This window comes from Ambystoma mexicanum, chromosome 3q (genome assembly GCF_040938575.1).
Source record: "Ambystoma mexicanum isolate Mex_15411 chromosome 3q, UKY_AmexF1_1, whole genome shotgun sequence".
In the NCBI taxonomy this organism is placed as follows: domain Eukaryota; kingdom Metazoa; phylum Chordata; class Amphibia; order Caudata; family Ambystomatidae; genus Ambystoma; species Ambystoma mexicanum.
Window position 1 is genome coordinate 881,911,844 of NC_090926.1, and position 24,920 is coordinate 881,936,763.

At 43.0% G+C, this 24,920-nt stretch overlaps 1 protein-coding gene across 3 annotated transcripts in view; it reads left to right on the plus strand.

Annotated features, from left to right (window-relative positions):
* CEP95 (centrosomal protein 95) overlaps positions 1 to 24,920 on the plus strand; it is a 1,206,983-nt gene that overhangs the window by 57,017 nt on the left and 1,125,046 nt on the right. For all 3 annotated transcript variants that reach the window (XM_069655013.1, XM_069655014.1, XM_069655015.1), the window contains exon 2: positions 21,876 to 22,004. In XM_069655013.1, coding sequence (XP_069511114.1) covers positions 21,876 to 22,004 — 129 coding nt within the window. The remainder of the gene's footprint in view (positions 1 to 21,875; positions 22,005 to 24,920) is intronic.

Consider the following 24,920-nt stretch of genomic DNA (forward strand, 5'->3'; position numbering starts at 1 on the left):
TTTCATCTTCCGCCAGTGAAGGAAGGCCAGGACCTCCTAGAGGGAAGCAAGATCCCTCCCCTAAGCATCTCACAGGGAACCGGGGGAGATGCTGAAACCAGAGGACCCCCAGCAGCTTCAGAACTGTTACCCAGCCAGCACACAGCATGCCCTGCTAGGCTTTGCAGAAAGCTTCATGGGTGGGAAGTGCCAGAGAGTCTCTGAAACCAAGGACAAAGCAGCTGCCTGCAACACTCCTCAACCTAGGGCCATCTGCCTTTGAGGACCACATGAGCCCAGCGAAGAAGCTAGAAGTGCCCCAACAAGCATCCACTGCCGTTCACCTTTAAAGAACATTTTCGATCCAGTCGAACCCCTCGAGCTGCAACCGTCTGCTCCGCTTACTGTTATGCCGCAGTCACTAAAGCTGTCTGACGCATCGACCAGTGCTTTAGAAATGCCAACCAGCACTGAGGCAATGATTCCTGACCCCGAGCCGCTGTGTAGGCAAGCCTGCAGCCGTTCGTCCGTCCAGCCTTGCTCGCCAAACTGGTTGCTGCCGGATACCTGCAGCTGTCCCCCATCTTGAACTCTGTTCAGAAGCTGCAAAGTGCCCTTAAATTGACTTGACCCTGTTGAGCACCAAGAACACCTGCAAGCACAAGGTACATTGTAGTTCTGTCCCCCTGGTCCTTCTCCGAAGGCCATAGTGACATTTTACAATACATTGCTCCCATTATGTGAAACCAAGTATCTTTGAACTGTTGTGATTATTTACTATATACCGACTACCCTTATCGGTATCCAGAGTTCATTCCTTTTCCTTCTTTCAATGTGTCTGTCCTCCGCATTCCTTTACAGGGTGGGTTGTATTTCGTAGTGTCATAGAACTATCTGTAGATGTTTTTATACAACCTTGACTGGACAGTCTCTTTATCACTCGGTAATAGTCGGTGCTCCAGATAAGATTTGGAAGTTGGAGTATTTTACTCCCTATTTTTTAAAGTTGGAAGTAAAATGATTTTCAGGGAGCAAAAATGTAAGTCCACTTCCCAATGAGAGTATTTAATAAGCGAGTACAAATATTTTTTAACCGAAAAACTGAAATGTTTTTGTAATATTTATTTCTTTACACTTAGTTATTCATGCACATGAAAAGTTATTCATGCACATGAAAAGATGCATGTTTACTTCTTCCAATCAGGCAGTTAAAATAGTAGTTTCTTCCTCGGGTACTACGTGCATTACTGGTCCAAACATATCTATGGAGCTGTGATTGGGGAAAGCAGGGGCGCAAGATCCTACATGTCTTTTTCCTATTTTTGTTGGAAGTATGTTTACTCCCTATTTTAATTTGTTGGAAGTATTTGCCAATTTATAGGGAGTAAAACTGACGATACACCCCTTATCATCTGTAGGGCTGATAATAATTGTATTTTTTGCTGTGTTGCTACTAACGAACGATCCTCGACCTTTCAGAGATGAGCCTGCCTTTCCGTCCACGTTACCAAAATTGAACAAGGAGGGTTATAATTTGCTTGTGTTTCCAATCTGTTCAGATCCCTTCTGGTGTACTAGCGTTGTGGTGCTGATTGATGGTTTAAAAACCGATATTCGGCCCTGGACCACTGGTGCCCCGGTAGTTAATTTGTCACATCGACAACAAATATATATTGAACCTCCACTGTCTACTGTTCCAATGACCTATCCACTGCCAGATCCACGTAAGCATGATCAGAAACCACAACACTGCCTACACTAGCATCACATACATCACTACAAAGGCCTGTACTAACACAACATCCATACGAGAAGATGTCTTGTGAGGAACCGAGTGAAATGTATGCTGCCTCTTCTTCGGATGCAGGTCACGCCGGACATCATGTATGTCCTACATATGCATCACTCGTAAGGCCCTTCTTAGCCTTGGCCTCCACATAAGAACGAGACAACTTTGTCCTCTGTAAATTCTCATCCAATATATAGTTAAAATCATCTCTTCTTCGCTCGTATTTATCAAGAGACCTTAGTTGTTTAATAAAATCTGCCTGTGCCACATTTGGTGCATAACATTTTTAAAAGAATTCAACACCTATTCTGAACCCGCAATTTGACTGCAACGTATCTGCCATCCGGATCAAGGTCTACCTTGTCTACAGTGAACCACAAATCGTTCCTAAGCAGACTTAAACTACCCACCTACTAACCCCCCATTCCCCTTCCCCCCCGCTTCAAATTTCTGGCAAATGTGCTGGTGAACTCTCTCAAATATACCTTATTCAAAATATATTCTGCCCGCTCAAATTGTAAATGCACCTCGTGAAGCAAAACAATATCCAGCTTTTTCTTATTCCGAAAGCTTAGTATTTTCATTCTCTTAATAGGGTTATTCACACCTTTTCATATTCTAGCTCAAGAAATTGAAACAGTTGGGACACCCCGTCAAATCCAGATCCACCCACCCCTCCATCACCTCTTACTTGTACACACACAATAAGCAACATGCAAACACCTAGCATACGCCAGCCTACCCCAAGCTGAATATTCAGACCAATCGGGCAAAAGACAAATAGGCCAACCCCCAAATAAACAAGAAAAGGGGACGAATTGCACACCAGTGGCAAACTAAAATAGAAGTGGCAGACTGGAGTAGTAATGAAAGCCTGAGAAGCCTCAGGAGGCCACCAGCGCTGCAAGCAATCGCATCCTCCCACCCAGAGCAGCAACCAGCAAGGAAGAGAGCCGAGTTGGAGAAATGGAGCTAGCACGACTGCAGAGAAAGCAGCGGCCTGCTCCAACATAGCGGCGGATAACTGGCTGGCAACACAGACCAAAATCTAGACCACCTGGTAATTGAGTGTCGGAAGCGCCAAAGGGAGACCTGCCGACTTGGAAAAACATGGGCTGCAATTACTCAGTCATGGTGGGAAAAGGGGTGGGTCTTGGCTTGCTATTTATCAATGTTTCACTTTGTAATACCACCCATCATGGATGGATTAAGTTGGATAGGGTCATTCACATAATTTTAACGGGGGTGTAGGATAAAGAGGGCACCAGGAAGTTGTGGGGGGGGGGGGGTTCGGGTGGAGTTGGATGAGGCAGACCAAGAGACCAACAGGAGGTAGGATAGTGAATGCAGTATTTGAATCCAGTGAGGTATTGGGGGGGGTGTGTGTGTGTGTGGGGCTTGGAACGCACGAGGGACATTAGAGGGGCAGAGCAGTAGAAAATGGGAGGAGGAGAAGTGAGACTGGGAGAAGAAAGGAGAATTTGAGTGTGAAAGAAGGAAGACTTGAGTCGGACAGCGTGCCTGTAAGGCATAATCCCTTCATCATTAAAACACAAAAAACAGGATGGAGTAGGGACAATCTTGGGATGAACCCTGAAGGTGGTTATACCGATTAGGTGCTCTGCCTTTAGGTCCTCCTAACCAGCCACGATGGAACCTAGACATCCGGGATGCACAAGCGCTATCTACTAACTTGGGCTTAAGGGGGGTGGTGTGTTGAGAGATGAGTGGGAAGAGGGATAGGTAGGTACCATTGTAAAGCAAATAACTTTTTTTAACCTTCTATGGTGTTTGTGCTTCTTATGCCATCTGTGACACTTGGAACATTCCTGTACAGTAGAGGCTAGTTTGTCGGCCCCTTGAGGCTTTGCATAGGTCTGAAATGGAATGTCTCTTGCAAAGCATTCCTTTTGAAAGCAAAGTCCTCCCACTAGAGATTTTCACTGAGTGCCATCAGATTACTTGCCTGAACGAGGCCGTGGTACCGCTTCCTTTTTTTCGAGGTACTATCAGCTTGCATGGGACTTCACAAATTATCTGTCAAGTGTGCTCTTAAATATTACATCCATCTGGGTTTCGAAATTAAGATTCAATGAGCAGGAGGTAAAACCAGCTCCTGGGTGTCGGGCATCACCCAGTAGGCAGGAGCTACTGCCTGGGAGCCAGGAGCAAGTGCCCAGTGTCGGCAAATGTAAGTTCCACATGAGATGCACACTTTAACCTTTTCCTCATTTTGTATGATTCCCTATATTTAAATGTGTACTAGAGTTTCCCTATTTCTTCTTTATACGCATTTTCAAATACTCAAAGTTAATGTCACATTTGCATGTTTGTAAGGCTCCAAATTGGCCATGGGAGCCAAAGGTAGCGCCTGATAGCTGTTGGTTTTAAGCTAACCAGCCTCTCCTAGGCTAGAAGCAGGAGCTAAATGGCTCCCAGCTCACTTCAATTTCTATCACTGCATCTATAGGCCAGGGGTGTTTGCTATGTCTGGAAAAAATCAGGGGCTAAGCTAATGTCCGGACTGGTGGGATTCGGGGCTAGCTATAGCCTTTTGTTTCTAGTCCCTGAGTTTCTATCCGGGGCTACAACCAAAAGACAAGGGGCTATACCCCTCCCACCCCCCAAAATCCTCCCCTAGCAATGCCTCTGCATAGAACCAAAGACTTTAGAAATTCCATACAACCGTTTCTCTGTTGGAGTAGCTGTAGTGATACACAAAATTGCAAATTTGCCAATCAGGGCTTTAGATGACAGCATTAGCCGCTGAAAGCCAATAGTTTATTCAAAGTATGTGCCAAAAATGCTGACAGTAGTCTGTTGTAGCACTTCCATTATGCAGTAGTGAGCTACAAGGAATATGCAGGCCTAGTAGGGGTGGTAGGTCACATTATGCATGTAGCTAATAGACATTATTGGAGTATTTGGAACATTATGGCACCTATATAGCGCTTAGAAAGCCAGTCTTAAGCGCTATGAACAGTAAGCTATGAGTGCATGCCTTTTAGAGCTTGCTCACATGGGGTTAATTCATCTCGGCTTCTCTTAGAATATTCTGCCTTTCTAACGGTAGCCGTGCATGGCTTCGTAAACAAATCCTCTTTCTCTGAGAAGGCACTGATGAGACATTCCTGAGCTTTCGCGCAGATGGGCTCCAAGCAGGGAGGGGCACAGAAAAGGAGCACAGTGGAAATTCAGAGTTGGGTTTTTCCATGAGCAAGCCTATATTTTGCACAGGGAACGTTCCGGAACTGTGCGTCATGTACTGACAGCACGAGATTATAAAAATGCATGCCCACATGACTCAGGTGGGAGATCGATCTGTGGACTTGGTTCGAGCAAGATCAAGTGTCCGGAATTTATGGCTCTGTCGGCACCCTGCAGCGCTGTCCTCTGAGCGGGGCTTGTTACAGCTAGCTTATGAGGGCCAGGGTCTCCCAGTGCTGATTGAAGGGGCGTAAGACTGTTTCTCTATGTTTTTCTAAGTTCTATGTTTCTCTATATTTTGCATTTCTCGAAGTTTTGTGCTTTGTAATCTTCTCTAACTTGAATCCCAAGATGTTGCTGAAATTCACTGTTTAGAATAAAATACTAAAACTTATTGAAGGTGTCATTTGTCACTAGGATGAGTTCACTGCTCGGCACAATAGAACCTGTATTTTGGGCTGAATTGGGTAATTTTTGCTCCCAAGAGCTGGTCCCGAGGAAGAATTGCCCAATATCAAGACATTTGGTGGCAACTTGGGGATTTGTGCAGAGCAGTGCCTTGCTGTGAAATGACAAATTGTGTGAGAGAACACAGTGCAGAGTGATGAGCAGGCTGTCGCATTTCCTTAGTGGTCTCACTGCAGCTCTGAGACAAAAAAGACAGCAACGTTGTGTCGGCTTGCCGTGGCCGATAGCTTGTGTGGTTAAGAATCCCTTCAGTAAATCAGTCGTGGCTGACTTATTTCTTGGGAATGTTGCCAGGGAGCACATGGCGATAAACAAGCGGGAAATGGCTATGTTTAAAGTGCTTCGATGAATGGTCAAGAAAGATTTATGTTCAATTGGGAAAGAATTTTATCATGCGGTTTCCCCAAGTTTAAAGTTGTAATTTGAAATGCAAAGTGAGACGGAGTTCTCAACTCTATTCTGTCATGAGGGCAGGAAAATAGTTGCGAGGATTTGACATGCAAATTGTGAATAGTAATTCTAACCATTGATTCAGCCCCAGTGTGCTAGCGAGTGGGGGGCTGTAATGTACGGAGGTGAAAGTTCGCTTTTTAAATGTATGCTTTTGAAGTGCTCACATTCCTGAAGATAACGTGGGAATGAGCCGTGTTTAGGAGAAAGAGTAACATCTGTGTTGAGAGCCTAAAGGGTTTGTTTTTCTTTTGGCAACTGTAAATTCCATGTGTAAGTGGTGCATTCTGTTTTAAGGAAACACACTTAAATGGCTACATTGCATTTTAGCTGTGCCATGCTTACAATGGGTGAGAGACTCACTTAAAAAAGAAAGTGAGTGAATGGTATTTGGATTTTCGATTTTTGTGTATTGATTTGGAATTGCAGAATCAGTTTGCAATGGTTTGGGAGGAAAAGACAATTTATATTTTTCTAAATTGCCCCTGGAGTATTTTTGACTGTTCGCACACTATGCCATGGATTTGTACTGTTGCGTTATAAGTGATGTATGTTTTGGAAATAGTGACCTGTTGACTGAGGTACATGGTGAAAAATGTTGTTGACACATTAACAGCCCACAAGCAAGGGAGCTGCACTACACATGGCATGTTTTAAATGCACTGAAATAAGTGGCTATATTCTGGCAATGGTACAACAGAATGAAAAATCTGTGTGTGATAAGACAGCACAAAGATTTAGTGGGTTGCGGGTTCTTTTTAAAGATCGCACATTGCATTGGAGTGAGTTTGTGAAGCCAAACTACAAGGTTACGAGGAAAAATAAAAATAAAATGTATGCCTTTTAAATGGAACATTGATCAGTTTCAAAACAGGCTAAAAGACGCTTTGACATTTCGCAAAATTACATGGAGTAGAATCTGATGACAAGAAAAAGTGCCTCTTTTGAAAATAAGTCTTGCTGTGTAGAGCTTGTGCCTTGAAGATAACTTGCACTGTCTTGGGCGAGGTGCGCGAGGAAAAAAAAAAAACTGTTGGAGGAAGGCAGGAAACAGTTAATCTGGATGAACTGTCTGAAACGAGTGCCTTTCATTGAAGCCGCCCCAATTTAAGAGTTATAGGCAAAGAGATAAGTTTGCTGCGTGCTCATGGCGCTGCCAAGTGCACATGAAAGATAAACAATGACATTCCTGCATTCCATCCCCTGTAAGAGACACCGTCAGTGTGAGCAAAAACTGAGGAGGGGGGTGCAGAGACAGAATGCTGAAACAGAACTGAAGGCAATAATTGCTGTGAGTGAGAAATTGAAAAAGAGTGCAATCTACCTTACATGCTGATGTACGTATGCTTTCTAACACCGGCATGCAATAACAGAGCTGATCAGAAGTAAAGAATTAGCCCAGTATCAACACTGGAAGGAAAACAAATGCTGCATGCAGGATGGCAGACGGGCACATCGCATCTGAACATTTGGGGAATCTGTGCATCTGTGAATGGGCTAAGATAAGACAGCTGCCCATTTCAAGAGACATTGCCGTGCAAGCTGCATCCCCATGCGCCATGTGATGTGAAGTAAAGCGACATTGCCGTGCAAGCTGCATCCCAGTGCTCCATGTGATGTGAACTGAAGTAAAGCGCCGTGCACTGGAGAAGAAACCTCTAAGCGCTTTGAGAAGTGAAAATACACAGCTGGCAAAATGCAAGCTACATTGTCAGGGCTGGAGTAACTGACAAAGACATTATGGTGTTCCAGATGGAATCAAACTGACAAAGGTAGCCGTTTTGCAAGAGACAACATGCAGAGCGGGGCTTTGGAGTATAACATGAACACTGTACATTAGCCATGATCCAGAAGCCTCACGGCTTAGTGCAAGAATGAATGATTTGTTGAAGCAAATAAAAGGAACTGATTCAGACTATCGCTCTCAAAGGGGTGGGCCAGAAATCAGCAGACACCCTTTGGGAAAATGACACGTGGAAAACCAGAGGCTTGAAAGACACTAGCTGTATGGAGAAAAATAAACAAAGCTGCTTGTGCAACTAACTGCAGGCGGTATTGGACTGAAATACTTTACCTTTGAAATATGGAGTGATGCCAGAAGTGCAACCTAAATGGGCAACCTAAATCAAGATCATGAAACACTGGAAGCAAGTTGGTACCTGGCATTCGTGATCGCTTTGGTGAAAAAGAAAAGCATTGATCCATTGAGAAGTGCGACCTGGGTACTTATTATATGGCTTTTGTAAAATCACAGATCAGTCTGAAGTACCATTGACCAACTAGGATCGCATTGCACAAATGAGTTCGTAATTAGGCAGTTACACCCCGTATGGTTGAGTGCAAATAAGCCTCCGGTAACATGCAGAAGGGTGACAAAAATAATTGTGGTAGCAATGATAAAGTATGTAGTTACCTGATGAGACTTCTGAAGGTGGGGGTGGTGTTAAGGGAATGGGTGGATAACGCTGATATTGTAGTTTTGATAACATCCTAACGTGAATAACAATGACATTGTACTTTTGATGAAATCCTAACATTTCTGTTTGTATTTTGCCTAGGCAAAAAACCAAGACAGTTGCGTGCCATGATTGGGGTAGATGTGTGCAATTTGCAGGTGACACTGATCAGTCAAGCAGACGCATTCTCAGAGAAAGCGAGTCACTGCGAGATGATATGTGAACTTTGAACCTGTCCTGCACCGCACTCAATGCTGCTAACATGCATGACTCATGAGGACATTTGTTCTGCAACCTGCGAAAGGTGTCCAACAGAGTAATAACGTTTGCTGAACTGGCACGGTGCAGACTTAGCTAGTTATCAAATATTTGATGCTGCACATTCAAATGATTCAGTTGCTGGAAATAACCTGGCTGATATGTTTTGCCTTTCTTGTTTAAAGGACTGTGGACAATGGGTTGTGGACTATGACATCATGCACCACACACAGCTGTGTGACACAGCACTTGAATGCAAACACATTGAAAAATGGTTTTTAAATGCACTTTTTGAGATGAATCTGAAAAAACGAAATGTTTTGCTCTTCCAACTGAATTGCTTTAACCAGAGATATTTTGCCTTTTCTAAAACTACTACGTTGCACGTAGGCAGGAAAATGATTTATGAATTGTGTGGGCAGCAGGATTATGCAAGCAGGAGCGTAATTTATTTTGAGATAAAATGAGTGCGCACACCAAAGTCAGCTGTGCGTTGGTTAAGGTTCTTAATTTGTAGTAATGCTGCCAAGTGTGCGAGCTCTAATTTGAGATTGTATCCTTTGAAACACTGGATACTTTTACAGCCAGCCTTAAGGCGGGTAAATGAAACCATGACTGACTTGATATTTGATTTTATGACAGTGTGTGACACGGTTTTTGTTAAACCAACCAGTTTCATGTTTTTGTGGGGACAGCTGTCTCCAGCACACTAATGCAAAGAGTCATCTTTTGATTGTAGACATTTAGAATAATTCCTTGGAAAAGCGCTACAAATGAGTATCCACATGGAATTGCTAGCGTACTGGCCTGGCACATTGTCGGGCATCTTTGGTCACTGACTCATATGACTGGTGCCTATGAAATCCTAGGCCCAAATGTTTCAGTGAATGGATCCAACGATTTGTTTAATTTGTTTAATGTGATGTTTTTTCTGACCAAGAACTGCAGCGAGTGTTCTCGCCAAGATTTTATGGACTATAACTTGACTAAATGCATTTCACACAATGGTGTGATGAAACAGCCACTGCCGGATGGTAGTATGGTGTTTGTAGCTAAAACTAATATTGTATATGTTAGGCATCCTACTTGGAGAAGGGTATTCTCCAAGTCACACAAGGTAGAAACTGTGAACATGTTAGATTTTCCAGTAGTAAGGCAACATTTAAATTGTAGGCTGGTAATGCACACCTCTATTATTACAGTGAATCACTTAGACATAGATTTATCATGAGGCAATGTTTCCTTAGTACTACCAAGCTGATACAAATGGAGTCCATTTCTATGGCCCATCACCAGAGTGCACGTAGCTAGGGAGCTTGATTCATTAATTGCGGGAGCAGCGGGGGTAACAGGAGCTTTAAACAATTTTGACATAGAAACTGTGCACAATAAGCTAGCCACTATGGGTTCTGATGCCAACTCTGCTACAAAACTTCTGGCCTAGCGGGACCCATTGATATGCCCAACTCTGCTGCAAGTATTGGCCACCACCTCAGATGGCAGAATTTTAGGTATGAAGACATTTTTTCTGCCATAGGGCAGGTCAACAAGACTGCCAAATAACCATGATGCATTTTATGGCAAACATTGTTAAATCAGCAGGTGTTGGCTTTTCACTGAGTGGGGGCGACCATCCTCAACACACTGGCACACAGAGGTACAGTTACCAGCAAACATATGGATCAAATCCCTTGCTTTTGATTGCATGAATAACACATGCCATGCTTTAATGTAAATTAGTAGAATTGTTTTCATTTAGAGAACCTGTTGCCCATGGGTTCACCTTGCTCATGAAATTAGATAGTTTTTGGTTGGGTTCCACATACATGGGGGAAGTGTCTAATCACACAGCCCATAGTCACGTTTGAATGCCCTGGGATCAGGGGGAGGGTAGGCCCTTAGAGTGAAAGGCTGCCAGGTTTTAGAATTGGTAACCATACATAAATGCAATAGTGCATTGTAGATTCGACTACACCGGATTGCCTTGACATTCTAACTGCATGCTGCTTTTTAACTGACAATCAGTTATACAATAATTATTTAGGTATTTTTTGTGTAGGCCAGGTTTTGGCAAGGGTATATGTCACTGTTCACTTTGTGTACATTTTTGTTTAGGTAGTGTTTTTACTAACCTTGCATGCCACGCTGACTAACCACTAGAAGATAGTTTGCTTAAACCTCTTGCAAAGCCCCAAGGTCTTTATCACTGCACTACATACTATGTTGATGGGTATTAGTCAGCATTGTTACACACACTTTGAATAGGGGTGGAGTGTAGTGATACACAAAATTGCAAATTTGCCAATCAGGGCTTTAGATGACCGCATTAGCCGCTGAAAGCCAATAGTTATTCAAAGTATGTGCCAAAAATGCTGACAGTAGTCTGTTGTAGCACTTCCATTATGCAGTAGTGAGCTACAAGGAATATGCAGGCCTAGTAGGGGTGGTAGGTCACATTATGCATTGTAAATAAACAGGCAGGGCGAAGGCCCCAGCTCTGTAGCTAATAGACATTATTGGAGTGTTTGGAACATTATGGCACCTATATAGCGCTTAGATAGCCAGTCTTAAGCGCTATCAACACTAAGCTATGAGTGCATGCCTTTTAGAGCTTGCTCACATGGGGTTAATTCATCTCGGCTTCTCTTAGAATATTCTGCCTTTCTAACGGTAGCCCTGCATGGCTTCGTAAACAAATCTTCTTTCTCTGAGAAGGCACTGATAAGACATTCCTGAGCTTTCGCGCAGATGGGCTCCAAGCAGGGAGGGGCACAGAAAAGGAGCACAGTGGAAATTCACAGAGTTGGGCTTTTCCATGAGCAAGCCTATATTTTGCACAGGGAAAGTTCTGGAACTGCGCGTCATGGACTGAAAGCACGAGATTATAAAACTGCATGCCCACATGACTCAGGTGGGAGAGCGATCTGTGGACTTGGTTCGAGCAAGATCAAGTGTTCGGAATTTATGGCTCTGTCGGCACCCTGCAGATCTGTCCTCTGAGCGGGGCTTGTTCCAGCTAGCTTATGAGGGCCAGGGTCTCCCAGTGCTGATTGAAGGGGCGTAAGACTGTGTTTCTCTATGTTTTTCTAAGTTCTATGTTTCTCTATATTTTGCATTTCTCGAAGTTTTGTGCTTTGTAATCTTCTCTAACTTGAATCCCAAGATGTTGCTGAAATTCACTGTTTAGAATAAAATACTAAAACTTATTGAAGGTGTCATTTGTCACTAGGATGAGTTCACTGCTCGGCACAATAGAACCTGTATTTTGGGCTGAATTGGGTAATTTTTGCTCCCAAGAGCTGGTCCCGAGGAAGATTTGCCCAATATCAAGACATTAGCTAACCATTGTATGGCCACTTCCAATCAAGAACTGGCAAGGTTGGTCACAGCAACTATTACATCATGTCTAAAGAAAGACACTCCATCCATGGGAGTGATCGTTCATGCCCATTTAACAAAAGTAATGTCTTGGGTTAAAATGGTGCCTGGATTTCCACCCCAAAGCATTTGTTGTGTGGGTACACGAGTCGTATTGCATACCATCACTAGCCCTACTGCCTGGACATGCACGCACAAAGAAGTGAGGGCTGGCCAAACAGTGCAGCTTTGAAGGTGGTCCTCGGCACGCCTCCTTTCTCAGAGTGTGTGGTGATGTAATGAAAAAAAGTGTAATTTAAAAAAAAATCGGTAGCAGTAAAATCTAGGCAAGGAGAGAGCGCTAGTATGGTATGTAGTGGGCAGATTCATGGAGCGGAGCAATCTAAAAAGGATTGCATGACTCCCAAAACTCTCCAGAGACATTTACCCCATAACCTCTGTAGAGCTTAGCACATGTGCACTCATGTTCCTCGTAGTATGTAACGCAAAATGGGCGCGGAAAGGTCATGAGTTAACATTTGTCACCATTATTTTACATTACTCCACATTTTAATGCATTTGTATTGTGGAGAGGAAAAGCAGAACGGAATATCAAAATCTGCCTCCCGATCCTCTCCACCATACAAATGTTATAGAATTTATTCCAGCACGACCTTTTCATGCTTGAGTAAATGCTGCAGATTCATTTGGAATCCGCATGTTTTTTATACCGGAGACAAGCAGCCGGTTCGATAGGAATCCATTGTAAACTCTGATTGCCATGCATAAATGGCAGGTGGCGTATACTCATATCTGCACTTAACAGGCAGTTTTACCAGCTTTTTTAACTGACGCATGCACTTCATAATGCAAATGACGAAAAGTGTACCTGTTTGCATGCAAGTGCAAACGCAGGAGGTTCCCTCCGTGCAGTTTACGGGGTCTTGGAACATCAGCACCTTTGTGAATGGTAACCTTTTTCTTTTTGTGTGTAAATAGAATTTTTTTTATGCACGCTGTTGTAGTTTGGTCTGGGCAAACATTACACTCCAACACCTTTCGAGAAATAGGCAAATGTTGGTGTCTTCAGGGTATGTGCTGGCCTCTCGTGTCTCCAAGGTTCTTAATTGCTAGCTCTGTAATGAGGAGGCGCTTGGGCTTTCCGGAATTGTTTTCTTGATGCTGAGCCTGCGATGCAATTTTCCCATGAGGATTTCATCACTCGGGACACCAGGCGTTCGTGAACTGGTATACACCTTCTGCATGTTGCGTGCTAGTGCCTGCCTCGTTTAAGCAAAAACCCCATCCTTGCCTTGACCTAATAAAAACATGCATTTTTATTTTCCGCTTTTGGGTAGCACAAGTACTGCCTATAAGCTGAAACTATTGCATTGGAGTACAGCTACGAGGGAGACGATCGACTAGGAGGGGCACAGCCTGTAGTTATTTATTCATCCATTGATCACCTATGTCATGTTAACCTCTATGGCCGTCCCGACCCACTTCCTGCTCAACCCCAACCAATACACATCCTCCTGCAATCTCTTTGAGTTTACTTTACCAAGGAGTAACATCAAACTTTGTGCTCAAAATGCCTGCTAATGTTGTTCCAAGGCAATCACCTGAGAGTTAATGGCTTAATTGGAGCTGTAAATCTGCTACTGGTGTAATTAAAATGTCCTAACCAAGAGTGCCTTCAGCAGGTTGTTTTATAACTGCATGCGTTTCCTTCACTGAAGTCCTGTTAAAAACGAGCATTGGCAAAGCCAACAGTGTGACATTTGCCAGACACGACTATACTATGTCCATGTGCTCTTACAATTTTGATGTTTGCACTAATGGCCAGTTAGTACTATTATGGCAGTCCTTCTCCATACCTACACAAAAGCCAAAGTTGTTGGCATTGCCAATGCCTGTTACTAATATGCACATGCACCTTCCGACAGTGGGTTCTCGAGTGCTATAGAAAGTGCTTGCCAAAAAAAAATGGCGACAAAGAAACAATTGTGATATTGAGTGTCCATCACTTCAAATGTGGCCTTCTGAGAACAAAATATAATGGCAAACTAATGCGTATCAGTTTCTCATTTTATTTGTTTACATTTTCTTGAAGATAACATCGTGGTAATGATAGCTCCTGTTCGAGTGATTTTTCCTTATCCAAGAATACATTTCAGGCAAGGGGGGGAAAAGGTAGACTTGGAGTAGATCTAATGCTAATTGTAAACTCAACATTAGCCAGACAATGCAGAAAGTGTTCAGAGGAAAAATGTAAGCTTAATAGCCAAGCATACATTTCCACAACTCTAGGCATGAAGGCCAGCTTGCCACCGGCACACAGCACAGCGTTTGTACTCGCAGGCGTGAATTACCACTTAACCAATCACTATTGACGAGAGCACATTTTGTATCTCGTGAAAATCTTGACGTGCAAAAAATTATGATGGCAAAAATGTTGGGTTCATTTTTTTTTCAGGGTGTCCAGTTGACAACGGGATGGTTGGAGATGTGTGTTGCCTTGCTGATGCAAGTGGTGAGAGGGGAGGCCAAAGTTCGCAATGTTCAGGTGGGACTGGGGTTGCCGCCAGATACCAGTGGTGAGGTGAACAGGGAAAGTAATAACCTCGTGAATATGGTTGTGGGGATGTTGGATTCCTGCTAATTGAAGGACTGTCGGGGAAACTACATGGTAATTGAATGTAGGCTTTTTTTGTGGGAGTTAAAAGGTTGATTTTCTTTCTTTTTGTTTTGTTGGTGTAGCTTTAAACATTTATGTAAAAAGAACAGCAGACGATGCTTTGTAGCAGATAGGACTGTACTTTATATATTCGCATATAATCATACTAGGGCCATTCTATAATTCAGCAGGCTAATCTCCCTTTCAGATACTGTACTTATTGTAACCTGGACCCCTTTTTCATACTATCTATTTGGCAAAGATACTGTTGAACTTGTCAAACTGGTGTGAAGTAGTACATTATTAGTCTTTAAACTATATTTTCAGATATCTTCTTCTGTTTCCATCTTCTTTACACCTTTTCTGTTTTCTAACTCCTCTTGTTGCTCTGATATTGTAATATGTAGCAAAAATAAATCAAAGCAAGCTGATCAACAACCCACTTGTTAGAATAACGGTTTAGGCGTGTAACCCCTGTCGCAATTATTTTAAGCCACAGACGCAGGCAGATAATGTTTTACCAGATTTTATTATGTATGAAATAGGCTTCTCGGGAGGTTGTACTGGATGTGGATTAAAGGGTGCCCTATGCTTTCTGTGGGCTCCATCCGCCCTAGGCCAGCCTTCCCTATTTGCAGGTTTCGATTCCCAGCACAGTTACCTAAAGGCCTTGACCTTATCGATATCTCTCTCGATTGCTCTCTCTCGATCTCTCTCTCATCTGGCCCACTCTTGCTTTGCCCTTTTCTCTCTCCTTTACTCCCACCTTTCCTACTATTTGTTGTGTCCTCTACTCTTTTCTTACCTACAGTCTTCGTTTTTAGCTCTCATGCTCCCCTTCCACCCTTAGCTGTTACCCTCTCATGCTTCCATACTTCTTCCTTGCTTTTCCCCTCTGCCACAGTCTGTCTTTCGCTCTCTCTCTGCCTTCCCCTGCTCTTGCGCGCTCTCTCCCCCACTGTTTTACACACTGCTACCATCCACTTCCTACTGATATCTTTTACTGTTGCCCACATGCTCACTCTGTCACTCGCTCTGATTTGATACCACTTCACTTTATTCCCATGAAAATGAAACTAGAGCTGCAATATCGTCATATGTGAAGCTGTAAGCCCCTGTACCAATACAATCTACTTTGTGTCACGGTTTCTTTTTCAGAGCAGTGCTACTCTCTAGGTTTTGGAATGTGTGTATATTCTCTGTGTGGAATCTCCATGCCAGATTACTTTGAGGTGATGGAATGTTTGTGTGAATAATATCAGGATGAGATCAGTGAATAGATTATGAAGGTGGGATTCAAGTAATGTGGGAAGACTGAATAACGGGTTAGACTGGTGGCTGATTTTCAGTATATGTAACTGAGCAAGAAGAAACAGGACCTTGTGTCATAGATTGCCTGAAGCGCACACCAACTCCTTGACAGTTCAAGGGTTTTTGTAGTTGGACTGTCGCAAAGCTGTCCCCACTATCTCATCCGTAACCAAGGCATCCCTCAACCCTGAGAGGGTTGCTAAAGATTGATAACCCCTACATCTAAAGATCTGTCTTACATATGCATGACATCAGGGCCTAAAGGCAGAACACCTTCCTTATTTAGGACTAGGAGGTCCCTGCTCTAAAGATCCCAGGATGATGTAGATTGTGGTTCTGTGCCTTTCAGACACTCGGGCCCCACTTGACCTTATGCTTACACTCTAGACTATCCCTCTCACTAGGATTAGCAGTAAGTGTCCCTTACTTCCTCCCCGTCCCTCCAGTTCCACCCATCGTCCCTCCTCTCCAAACTGCTACTACTCCACCCACACCTTCTCCCTCAGTTACCTTCCTTCCACTTCTCCAGTTACCATTTTCTCTAGTTTCCTTCTCTTTCTCAATCAATCTCGCTCGCACATCTCAAACTCAAGACCCACTCTATCCAACAAACCAATACTTCACCTTGCACAATCCTTCTCACTCTTGGTCCGCCTGCTCCTCGCTTGACCTCACCCAAACAACCCACACCTTCATGCTTCCTGTTCTCCCTTTCATCCTCCCTCTTCCCCCTCCATCTCTTCCTCTGCAGTTCCCCGGGCCAACTGCCTGATTGTAGTACCTACCCAGTACCTACCCAGAGGATAACCAGCAAACATTCATAAGGGGTCTTGGGCCCCGTCCCTTTTCCATTTATGGGATCGCTGGGCTCCATTAAAGTGGGCTGCAACATTGAACGTTGCATTTCATGTGAAGGTCTCCCGGCTGCTTAAGGATGGCAGCTTAGTGAGTGTGCTGCTTGCAGGCCCCATACAGGTGAGCATAAGATCTTTCTTTGTGTGCCCGCCTGGCGCTCCGTGCCCAGACTCGGACTGGCGTTTTGATGGTGTGGGTCACGGTCTCCTGGTCGGCTCTGCACTCAATTCGCTGTGTTTCGATGGGAACTATGTGATCATCTCCAATCAAAACAACTAACTGAGTAACTTAACTCCTAAACTGATATTTTGTAATCTTAACTTACCTATTTATTTCTATAAATTAAGATGTGGTTTTTATTTTACAATACCTTTTCAGACCAGGCAAAATTACTGTGGCATTCATGTGCTGGTACAAGTGATGCAAACATATCTGCCTGGGAGAAAGCAATCGCCAGCTTCTATGTGTCTGTTTTCCATGTTTTGTTGGAGGATATCTTCTCCCTTTGTCTTTTTTTTGTGGGAGATGGTGGGTTGCTTGTTTTTCAGAATGTGAAAATTGGTCAGTATGCCACTTATCTACAAGAATTCATGGATTCACCATCCAGCAGATATTTTCTAAATGTTCTTGCCCTTGCCAAAAAAGCCAAGCAAATCGTTATTTTCGCACTGCATAGTTATTGTTGGGTGTTAGCAGTGTATCTTCCGTAGCATCATAAGACATTGATTTTATAGCCTTGAGGTGTTGCATTACCTCAATTGTTAATCCTGTACTTGCAATCAGTCGGTTATTGAAGAGGCTTCTTCCTCAGGAATTTCAATGAGTTGCAATAAGAGCTCACACCTGCTTGAAATGTGAATGTTTTACCACAGTCCTGGTTACTATCCTAGATGATTTATCACCACAAGTTGATAGATGTGCTATAGTTATGGTTTTCGAAATTTTTGCAATTTTGGGGCTGCAGTTACAGCTGATGGTGTTCTTCGCGATCCAGTCTGTAATTGCAAAGCGTGGTGCATGAGAAGATTGTGGTGGGTGCCTGTCCGGTTCTGTGCCCAAGGCAGTATGTTTTGCATTAGGAGCTGATTTTGCTGTTGCAGCTCCTGCTGTTATTGTTGCTGTTATGGCCTTGTGTGCCTGTCATGCTCTGTTTTGTGATTGCACATCGTGGTGTTTGAGGCTATTATGGTGGGTGCTTGCTGAAATTCAGTGTACAAGTATAAGATTGCAGTTGTATGGACAAGGTGGTGCATGCTATGGCCATGGTGGTTGTTGATGATTGACGCAGCGATTTTCCTTAAGCCCTGCAGTCGGGGCCTTTTTGTTATGTCTTCCTTACTTGGGTGCCAATGATTCCCTCAAGTTTCACAATGCTCGCTATGTGGTGGCATGATAAAACAGCAGTCTTAACTCTTCAGAATGTGAAACACAAACTTTAGTTTCATAGACATTAACAAATAATCTTTCCTAGATTAGAAAATGCAGTTGCATGCAAGAAAGATTTGTGCAGGCTTTTGGGGGTAAATGGTTACACACACAAAAAAAGAAATGGCCAGAGGATCATTTGCTGGAGTTCTGTTGGAGTTCTGTTGGAGGTTAGGCCACAGAAGACCCTTGGTGATGAAGAGGAGACCCAGAGATGAAGATTCAATTATTTGCCGTTTCCAGAGGCGTTCACTGTGGACATTGTTTGGTGGCCACTGACTGCTCCAGTGATGAGGCACGGATGCAGGAGGGACACTAAAACCCCTGCAAAGAAAGATTGTTGAAGATTCAGTGACTTCAGGATCGAGTGTCCGAGCCAGAGGAGCAAAAAGGTGAAGAAGCTACTGTCTGCAGTAGTCTGCCTACAATGCAGAGTTACTCTGTCGTACTCTAGCACAGGTTTTAGCTTTTGAGGCTGAAGTTGACTTGAGAAGACCCAGGGAAGGATGATTATTGAAGATTCTCTTTTAAACTCAAGCCAGAGTGGAGCAAATTATGGAAGGACCGGGTGGTGCGGTTGCAAGACCACAGCAGCAGATGTCCCTGGAGCTTCCCAGATGGGGGTAATGGAAACCAGGTGCCTGTCTGATGTCCTGGGATGAGGAAATGCAGGTCCAGTCTGTGCAGCGTAGAAGCTCCCACTAGATCCAGTGATGGAGGCACAGTCTGGTGCTTCAGGAAGACCATGCTTTGGAGCAGGAGCAGGTATTCTTTTTTCCCACCTGATCAGGATGAAGGAGCTCTGTAGTCTGTTCATTTTAGCACCAAAGATGCAAAGACAGTTTTGTCCTTCCTCCAGCAGTAGGCCTTGTAGGAGTGCATGTTCAGAGTTCCAGCAGATGGTCAAATGAGGTGGATCAGTGGGTCTTCATTTAACCCCCCAAACCCCTAAGGATGCAGTGAGTGAACACAGCACCCAGACACACACCAAGCATCATTCAAACAAAGGGTTGGTCAGCCAGTGGCTGCCCATCCCACCAAGCACACCCAGGCACTCTTAGGGTTTGCATACAAAAAGGAAGGGAATACATAGTATCCCAGACGGGCAGTTGCATATGCCAGTCGGAGTTACAGATCGAGGCTTGGGATACAGGCATCTGGTGGCCAAACATGCAACCTCCTGCCCTGGAGAAGCCATCCTTTATAATCCCCAAAATTGGTGGAATGAAGTTATCTTGGCTAGCATATGCCGATTTACTTTTTTAAACTTTTCGATATGACACCAATTGGCCTTCAACGGTTGATGGCGGCCTTTGCACATTTTATGGGGGACAAGAAGCTAAAATGAACCCCTCCAAAACTAAAGCGAGGAAACTATGCCAGAAAGACAAAGTGCAACTTTGTTTGGTTTATTAAGGTCAAATTAGGTGGTGTTAATAATCTCATATCTAGGATTTCCAATTCCGGCCTATACAAGCAAGTTTTAGAGAAAACCTAAAAAAGAAAACCAGAATGCTTGCTGCACAAATGGCAGGGATTAATGCCAAATATGGGAGGTTTTCACTATCGCCAGTACTGACATTTTATATTGGAAAGGAGAAACCTATACTTTTGTGTGGTTTTCGATACTCTTGATATGGGTGGTGGAGGAATTGGACCATTACGAAGCTTTGTTTTGGAGGAAGACGCTTTGTGTTCCGAAGTGATATGATATTTTATTTATATCGCACTCGTACACAAGTGTTTCAGTGTGACCCTTTTGTGGCCATACGCCATGAGCTAGGCTTGCAATCGCTCTAAATTAGGATAGTGTTAAAGCAGTTGGCCCTAAATCGGAGGTTTTTGACTGCCTCGTCTGACACTATGTATGCAGACTTGGGAGCCGCTGCCTCTACCCGTGCTGGTTCAGTCATAAACGATTTATTGTCAAGAGCAGTTAGGGGTGGTGGGGGGGTCGGGTTGTATTTGACTAGAGATATCTTTATTTTAAATGCATCTAAAGTTAATGGAATGCTTAGGGACTGGATAAAAACTGGGGAGATGATGGGCGGGCTCACTCTGAATGCACATCTAAGAAGATATCACAAGAGGGTGGGTGGGTACTGTGGAACCTTATCTTTCCCTGTGGAACCTTACCATTCCCTGATAGAAATTGCAGAAATAATTTTACAAGATTTTGTTTAATGTATTCTTGACAAAAGAAATTGCGTGCATTTGAAATGGGCTCCCCAAGGAATTGGCCTTTTGTGGGTACTGTTGCAACATGAAAGGGAGAACCTGGAGCACATGTTATAGCCTTCCCTTCTTTGTTGTCCCTGCATATTCTCTTTTGGAAATTTGTGAATAATCTGTGACATGTATATATTGAAAATCTGTAGTTGAATATATTGGGGGATATGTCCATGGCCTCGTCATTAGCTGTAGTGACGTTTTTAATTAATTTGGCTTTGTACAAATGAAATGATAAAACTGTTCATTTAATCATGTAGCTCTGTGTTTATGAATTATGTGAGGGAAAAGTAACTATAGAAATGTGATACTGTTTCAATCTTACAATTTTGATCTGCAATGTTTTAACGAGATGAATTGTAAAGGTTCATTTTAAACCTTAATTTTATAAGCAAGTAATGTTTTTCTGTAAAACAAAAATGATTGTGTAATGATTTTGTTTTAAATATTTCTTTGCAACTAGTTTCATCACATTAAAAGATCAATCAAATCAGGCAGTATTAATTAATAGTTTCTTCTATGGCACTACGTTTACTATTGGTCCAAACATATCCAGGGAGCTGTGTGGGAGAAAGCAAGGAGACGGGCATCTTGATATGTCCTTTATAACACACCTGTACACAAGTATTTCTTGTGTACAGGCACCTTATTTGTTCACATTTTGTGTTTATTATTTCACTTTTTTGGGAGTATTTGCCCATCTTTAGGGAGTAAAAGTGGCTGATACACCCCTCATCTATAGAGGTGGTTCCCACCTAAGAACCATTTTACACAAAGCAAAAAGCTACCACCAGTTTAGCCACTTGACTGAGAGGGCATTCTCTCTATGTGGCGGAGCACAAAAAACAGAACCACTCTCTAGCTTGCTTTGGATTAAGGTCAGATGGGTGAAAAATTGAGTCGACCAAGTAATCCAGTGGATGGCTCACGCAAAACCCCAAGGCTAGAATTCTGCCCTAAAATGTATGAACCACGTGGTGCCTCCTTTTTATTCATAGAAAGTGGAGCGTGTGTTTCTGTAATATACAACTCTGGCAAACTCCACTCTGTTTGAAAGTAGCGGATTGTGTGAATTACCTTTTTACTATCTATCCCTGCAAAACCCATACGGAGCTCTTCACACAGCCCAGTGGTGGTAACCGACTGAATTGTGAACTGTTTTGCTGTTCCTCCGCATATGTATCTGAATAAGTGGAATAAAGTCAAAAATAAATGTATTGCCTCGACAGTTCTTAATTCAAGAGGTATATGTTACTACTTCACTCTGCCAAATGGATATTTTGATCAGGTTCAGGACATCACACAAAGGGTTAACTAAACAGATTTTGCCTGAAGTTTATTTCTATTTCCATGCAAAATGGCATGCTTTTACCCATTTTACATATTGTCCTGTCTGCTTCTGTTTTTTCACCAGAGTGGACTGATGTTGCCAATGATCTTCTTGCAAAATGTCACATCCATCTAAAGGTCAAGGACCTTAAAGGTTGTGATGCCAATGTGTTTGTTGCGCTCTACGAATCCATTTTAGGAGAAAAGGTACCAGGTAAGTGCTGGTATATCATGTTAAAAAAATGCATACACATGTTTGTAAGTCACAAAACAGATTGTTGCTGGAATGAAAGATAATTTCTCCAATTCTTTTAATGTTTTATTTATGATCTTGGCTTTTCAGGTGCTTTATAATTCTCGAGAGGGCACAAGCATTCCTGTAGCCCATTCTAGTCGTACATGTCACCTGGAAGAAGGTTTGCAGTAGTCTTGCTGGCTTTCCAGATGATTTGGATGACACTTCCTTGATCCCGCACCATTGACTTTGCTGACTGTGGCTGATTGGAGTAGTCTAAAACATGTGGAAAGCAAACTGTTGCAGTCGAAGGGCCACTAAGTGCGGGTTCGCGGGAGTGATTCTACAGTTCTGGTTAAGCGCTACTCATCAGAAAAACAAGATGCTTCTGTGGGTACTGTGCTGAACTTTACAAAAAACGTAAATCTTCAGCTCTGAACCTCTTTGGCAAACTTATGTTCAGTGCTGTACAGGAGTGGAAAAGTTAAGGGCTGAGATCCCATAATGTACTCTTAACGGGTTATTGAAAGAGCCATTCTGATTGGTTCTGACCTCGTGAAATATATCTGAATAGCATCCTTTGTGGCCTGCGGTTTATTTCCGTTTGGATGTGCAGAACCCACCATGAAAATCTGGAAATGACTTCCAAGTATATTTAATCCTTGTTATCTTGGCCCCTTTGTGTCCCCTCAAACCCTTGTTGGGATATGGGGAGCAATACCTCGGAGGGGTGAAATGTGCCCTAAAAAACATCAAACCTCTATTTTAACCGAGTCCAAGGCACCAATGACCCGGTATAGAGGCTCAAGCCCAGGCAAAGCATGAGTTCACAAACCACCGCTGTCGCTTGGCTTGAGCATGCAAATCAGGTTTGGACCGTGTTGTCTTTAAGCCTATGGACCTGTCTTTGGTATCATGGGCATAGAGCCAGTTCTGAGATGGGTCTTTTTGTCCGGCGAATGTACTAAAGGCCTGCAGGCACAAAGTGGTTTTGTGTTTGCCTGTGGGCTCCAAGCCACGTTTCAGCTGGGTCTGTAGAGGCCAGGTGTCTGGTCCAGTGCCACTTCCGAGTTACTCATGAAATCACAAATGACATGAAACATTAATTTCCTACAGGACATTAGCAACAGAAAACCATAGTACGCCCAACCCTGCTTCTTTTCAGTTGTTCATTTGATGATCATGCCAAAACGATAGTGTTATTTCATGGTTTTTCATGTAGGCGAACATAAAATTGGAGGTCATGAGCAGTGCATTTCGGCGCTTAAGTCATGGATGATTTAGCATCCATAATTGGCCCCAGATTACACATTCTATTACTATTTCTATTTGAGGGATAATTGCAGCATTGTGTTCATTAGACATTTATGTAGCAAATCTGGGCTTGATGATCCATTCGGTGTTTGAAAGTTTGTCTGTGCATGAAAGGGGATGGCAATCCCTCTGAGCCTAGATCAAATATCTACTCTCTGTTCTTCATGCGAAGGAAAAATCTGTTCTCATACCCAAATGTGTTTTGCGTTCGACCTTTCACCACAGCCGTTGGCTTAATCATGGATACATTCAAGTGCACCAATTGCAAGGTAAAATTACAGTTCATATTAAAATTATATCATTTTGTAGTAAATGGTTCTTGCAATGTTTTACACTGTTGCATTCCTGGAAAAGACTGCAATGCATTTCTAATCTTTTCTGGGCATATTTGTAGTTTTCCCACACCATTCTATTTAGTTCAACCCGAACATCGCACAGATCTTAAATACACGACACATTTAGTTGTTCCTTTAGTCTATAGTGAAACATGTGCATTGCCCATTGTATTCCATGTACAAAAGAATATTGCTTTGCGACGGGTTTCCAGTTGAAATGCTGCATACTAACCCAGAACTGCGCTGTTATTTTTACTAAAATAAATGTGTTGTGTATTGGTATTAATCAGATTGCATAATTGTATCATGTTGTTCTCCATGAATGAAACATCTCGATATTGTTAAAGGGGACACTTTCAACTATGCTTTGATACTAATCCTTCATAGGAATGAAAACATCACTTGATCAATAGATATAATGCATTATATCGATAGTGATCTACATTCATCAAATGGCAATAGACCACACATAATTGGATCATCTGGCAATCATTCTGATTATGTCATCACATAGAGATTAATTACAGAAAAGGTGATAACCCTCATTAGAAGTTTCACATGGAGTAAATACCAGTCTAAATCCAATGGCACATCTACATTGCAAATAATGCCCTGTTTTCTTAAAATTGTCTCTTTATACTAACCCTTTCATAGCTCACTTGAGGCAGCGGCGTCGTCTATGTCCCTCGGCGGCATCCGTCCAGCATCAACGTCATCCGTTGTATAAATCTTTGAGTGCGCCCGTTTGCCTCAGTTCCGTTTTTCCTTTAGCTTCGCTTCGGATCGAGAGAAAATGGCGCTTCAGTAAAACAATTGTCGTCTTCATCGAACCCTTCAACACCGAAAACTAGTTTTAAGAAATTCCAGAAATGTGGGCGAAAGATGTCGCTGACCGACCCTCATCGCAATTGCCTCTGGTGCCTCGGTTCTGACCATCAAATTGATGACTGCGGTTCTTGTCGGTCAATGACCCATAAGGCCTTAAAAGAAAGAGATAAACTGGCGGTGGGGGAGGAATCCTCAAAGATTTCTTCGAGAGGGAGAAAAGACTTGGCTGAGTCTTCGACAAAAGTCATAAAAAATCTAGGTCGAGGAGTAGGTCCAGGAAGTCCTCTTCTTCTTCGTGTAAAAAAGCAAAGAAAAGACGACACCGGTTTCCCTCTTCCTCTTCCTCAACGACTTCTGAGGAAGTTATAACATGTCCGACAAAACAAAAAGTGGGAAGCTTTCAGAGCATCTGATGATT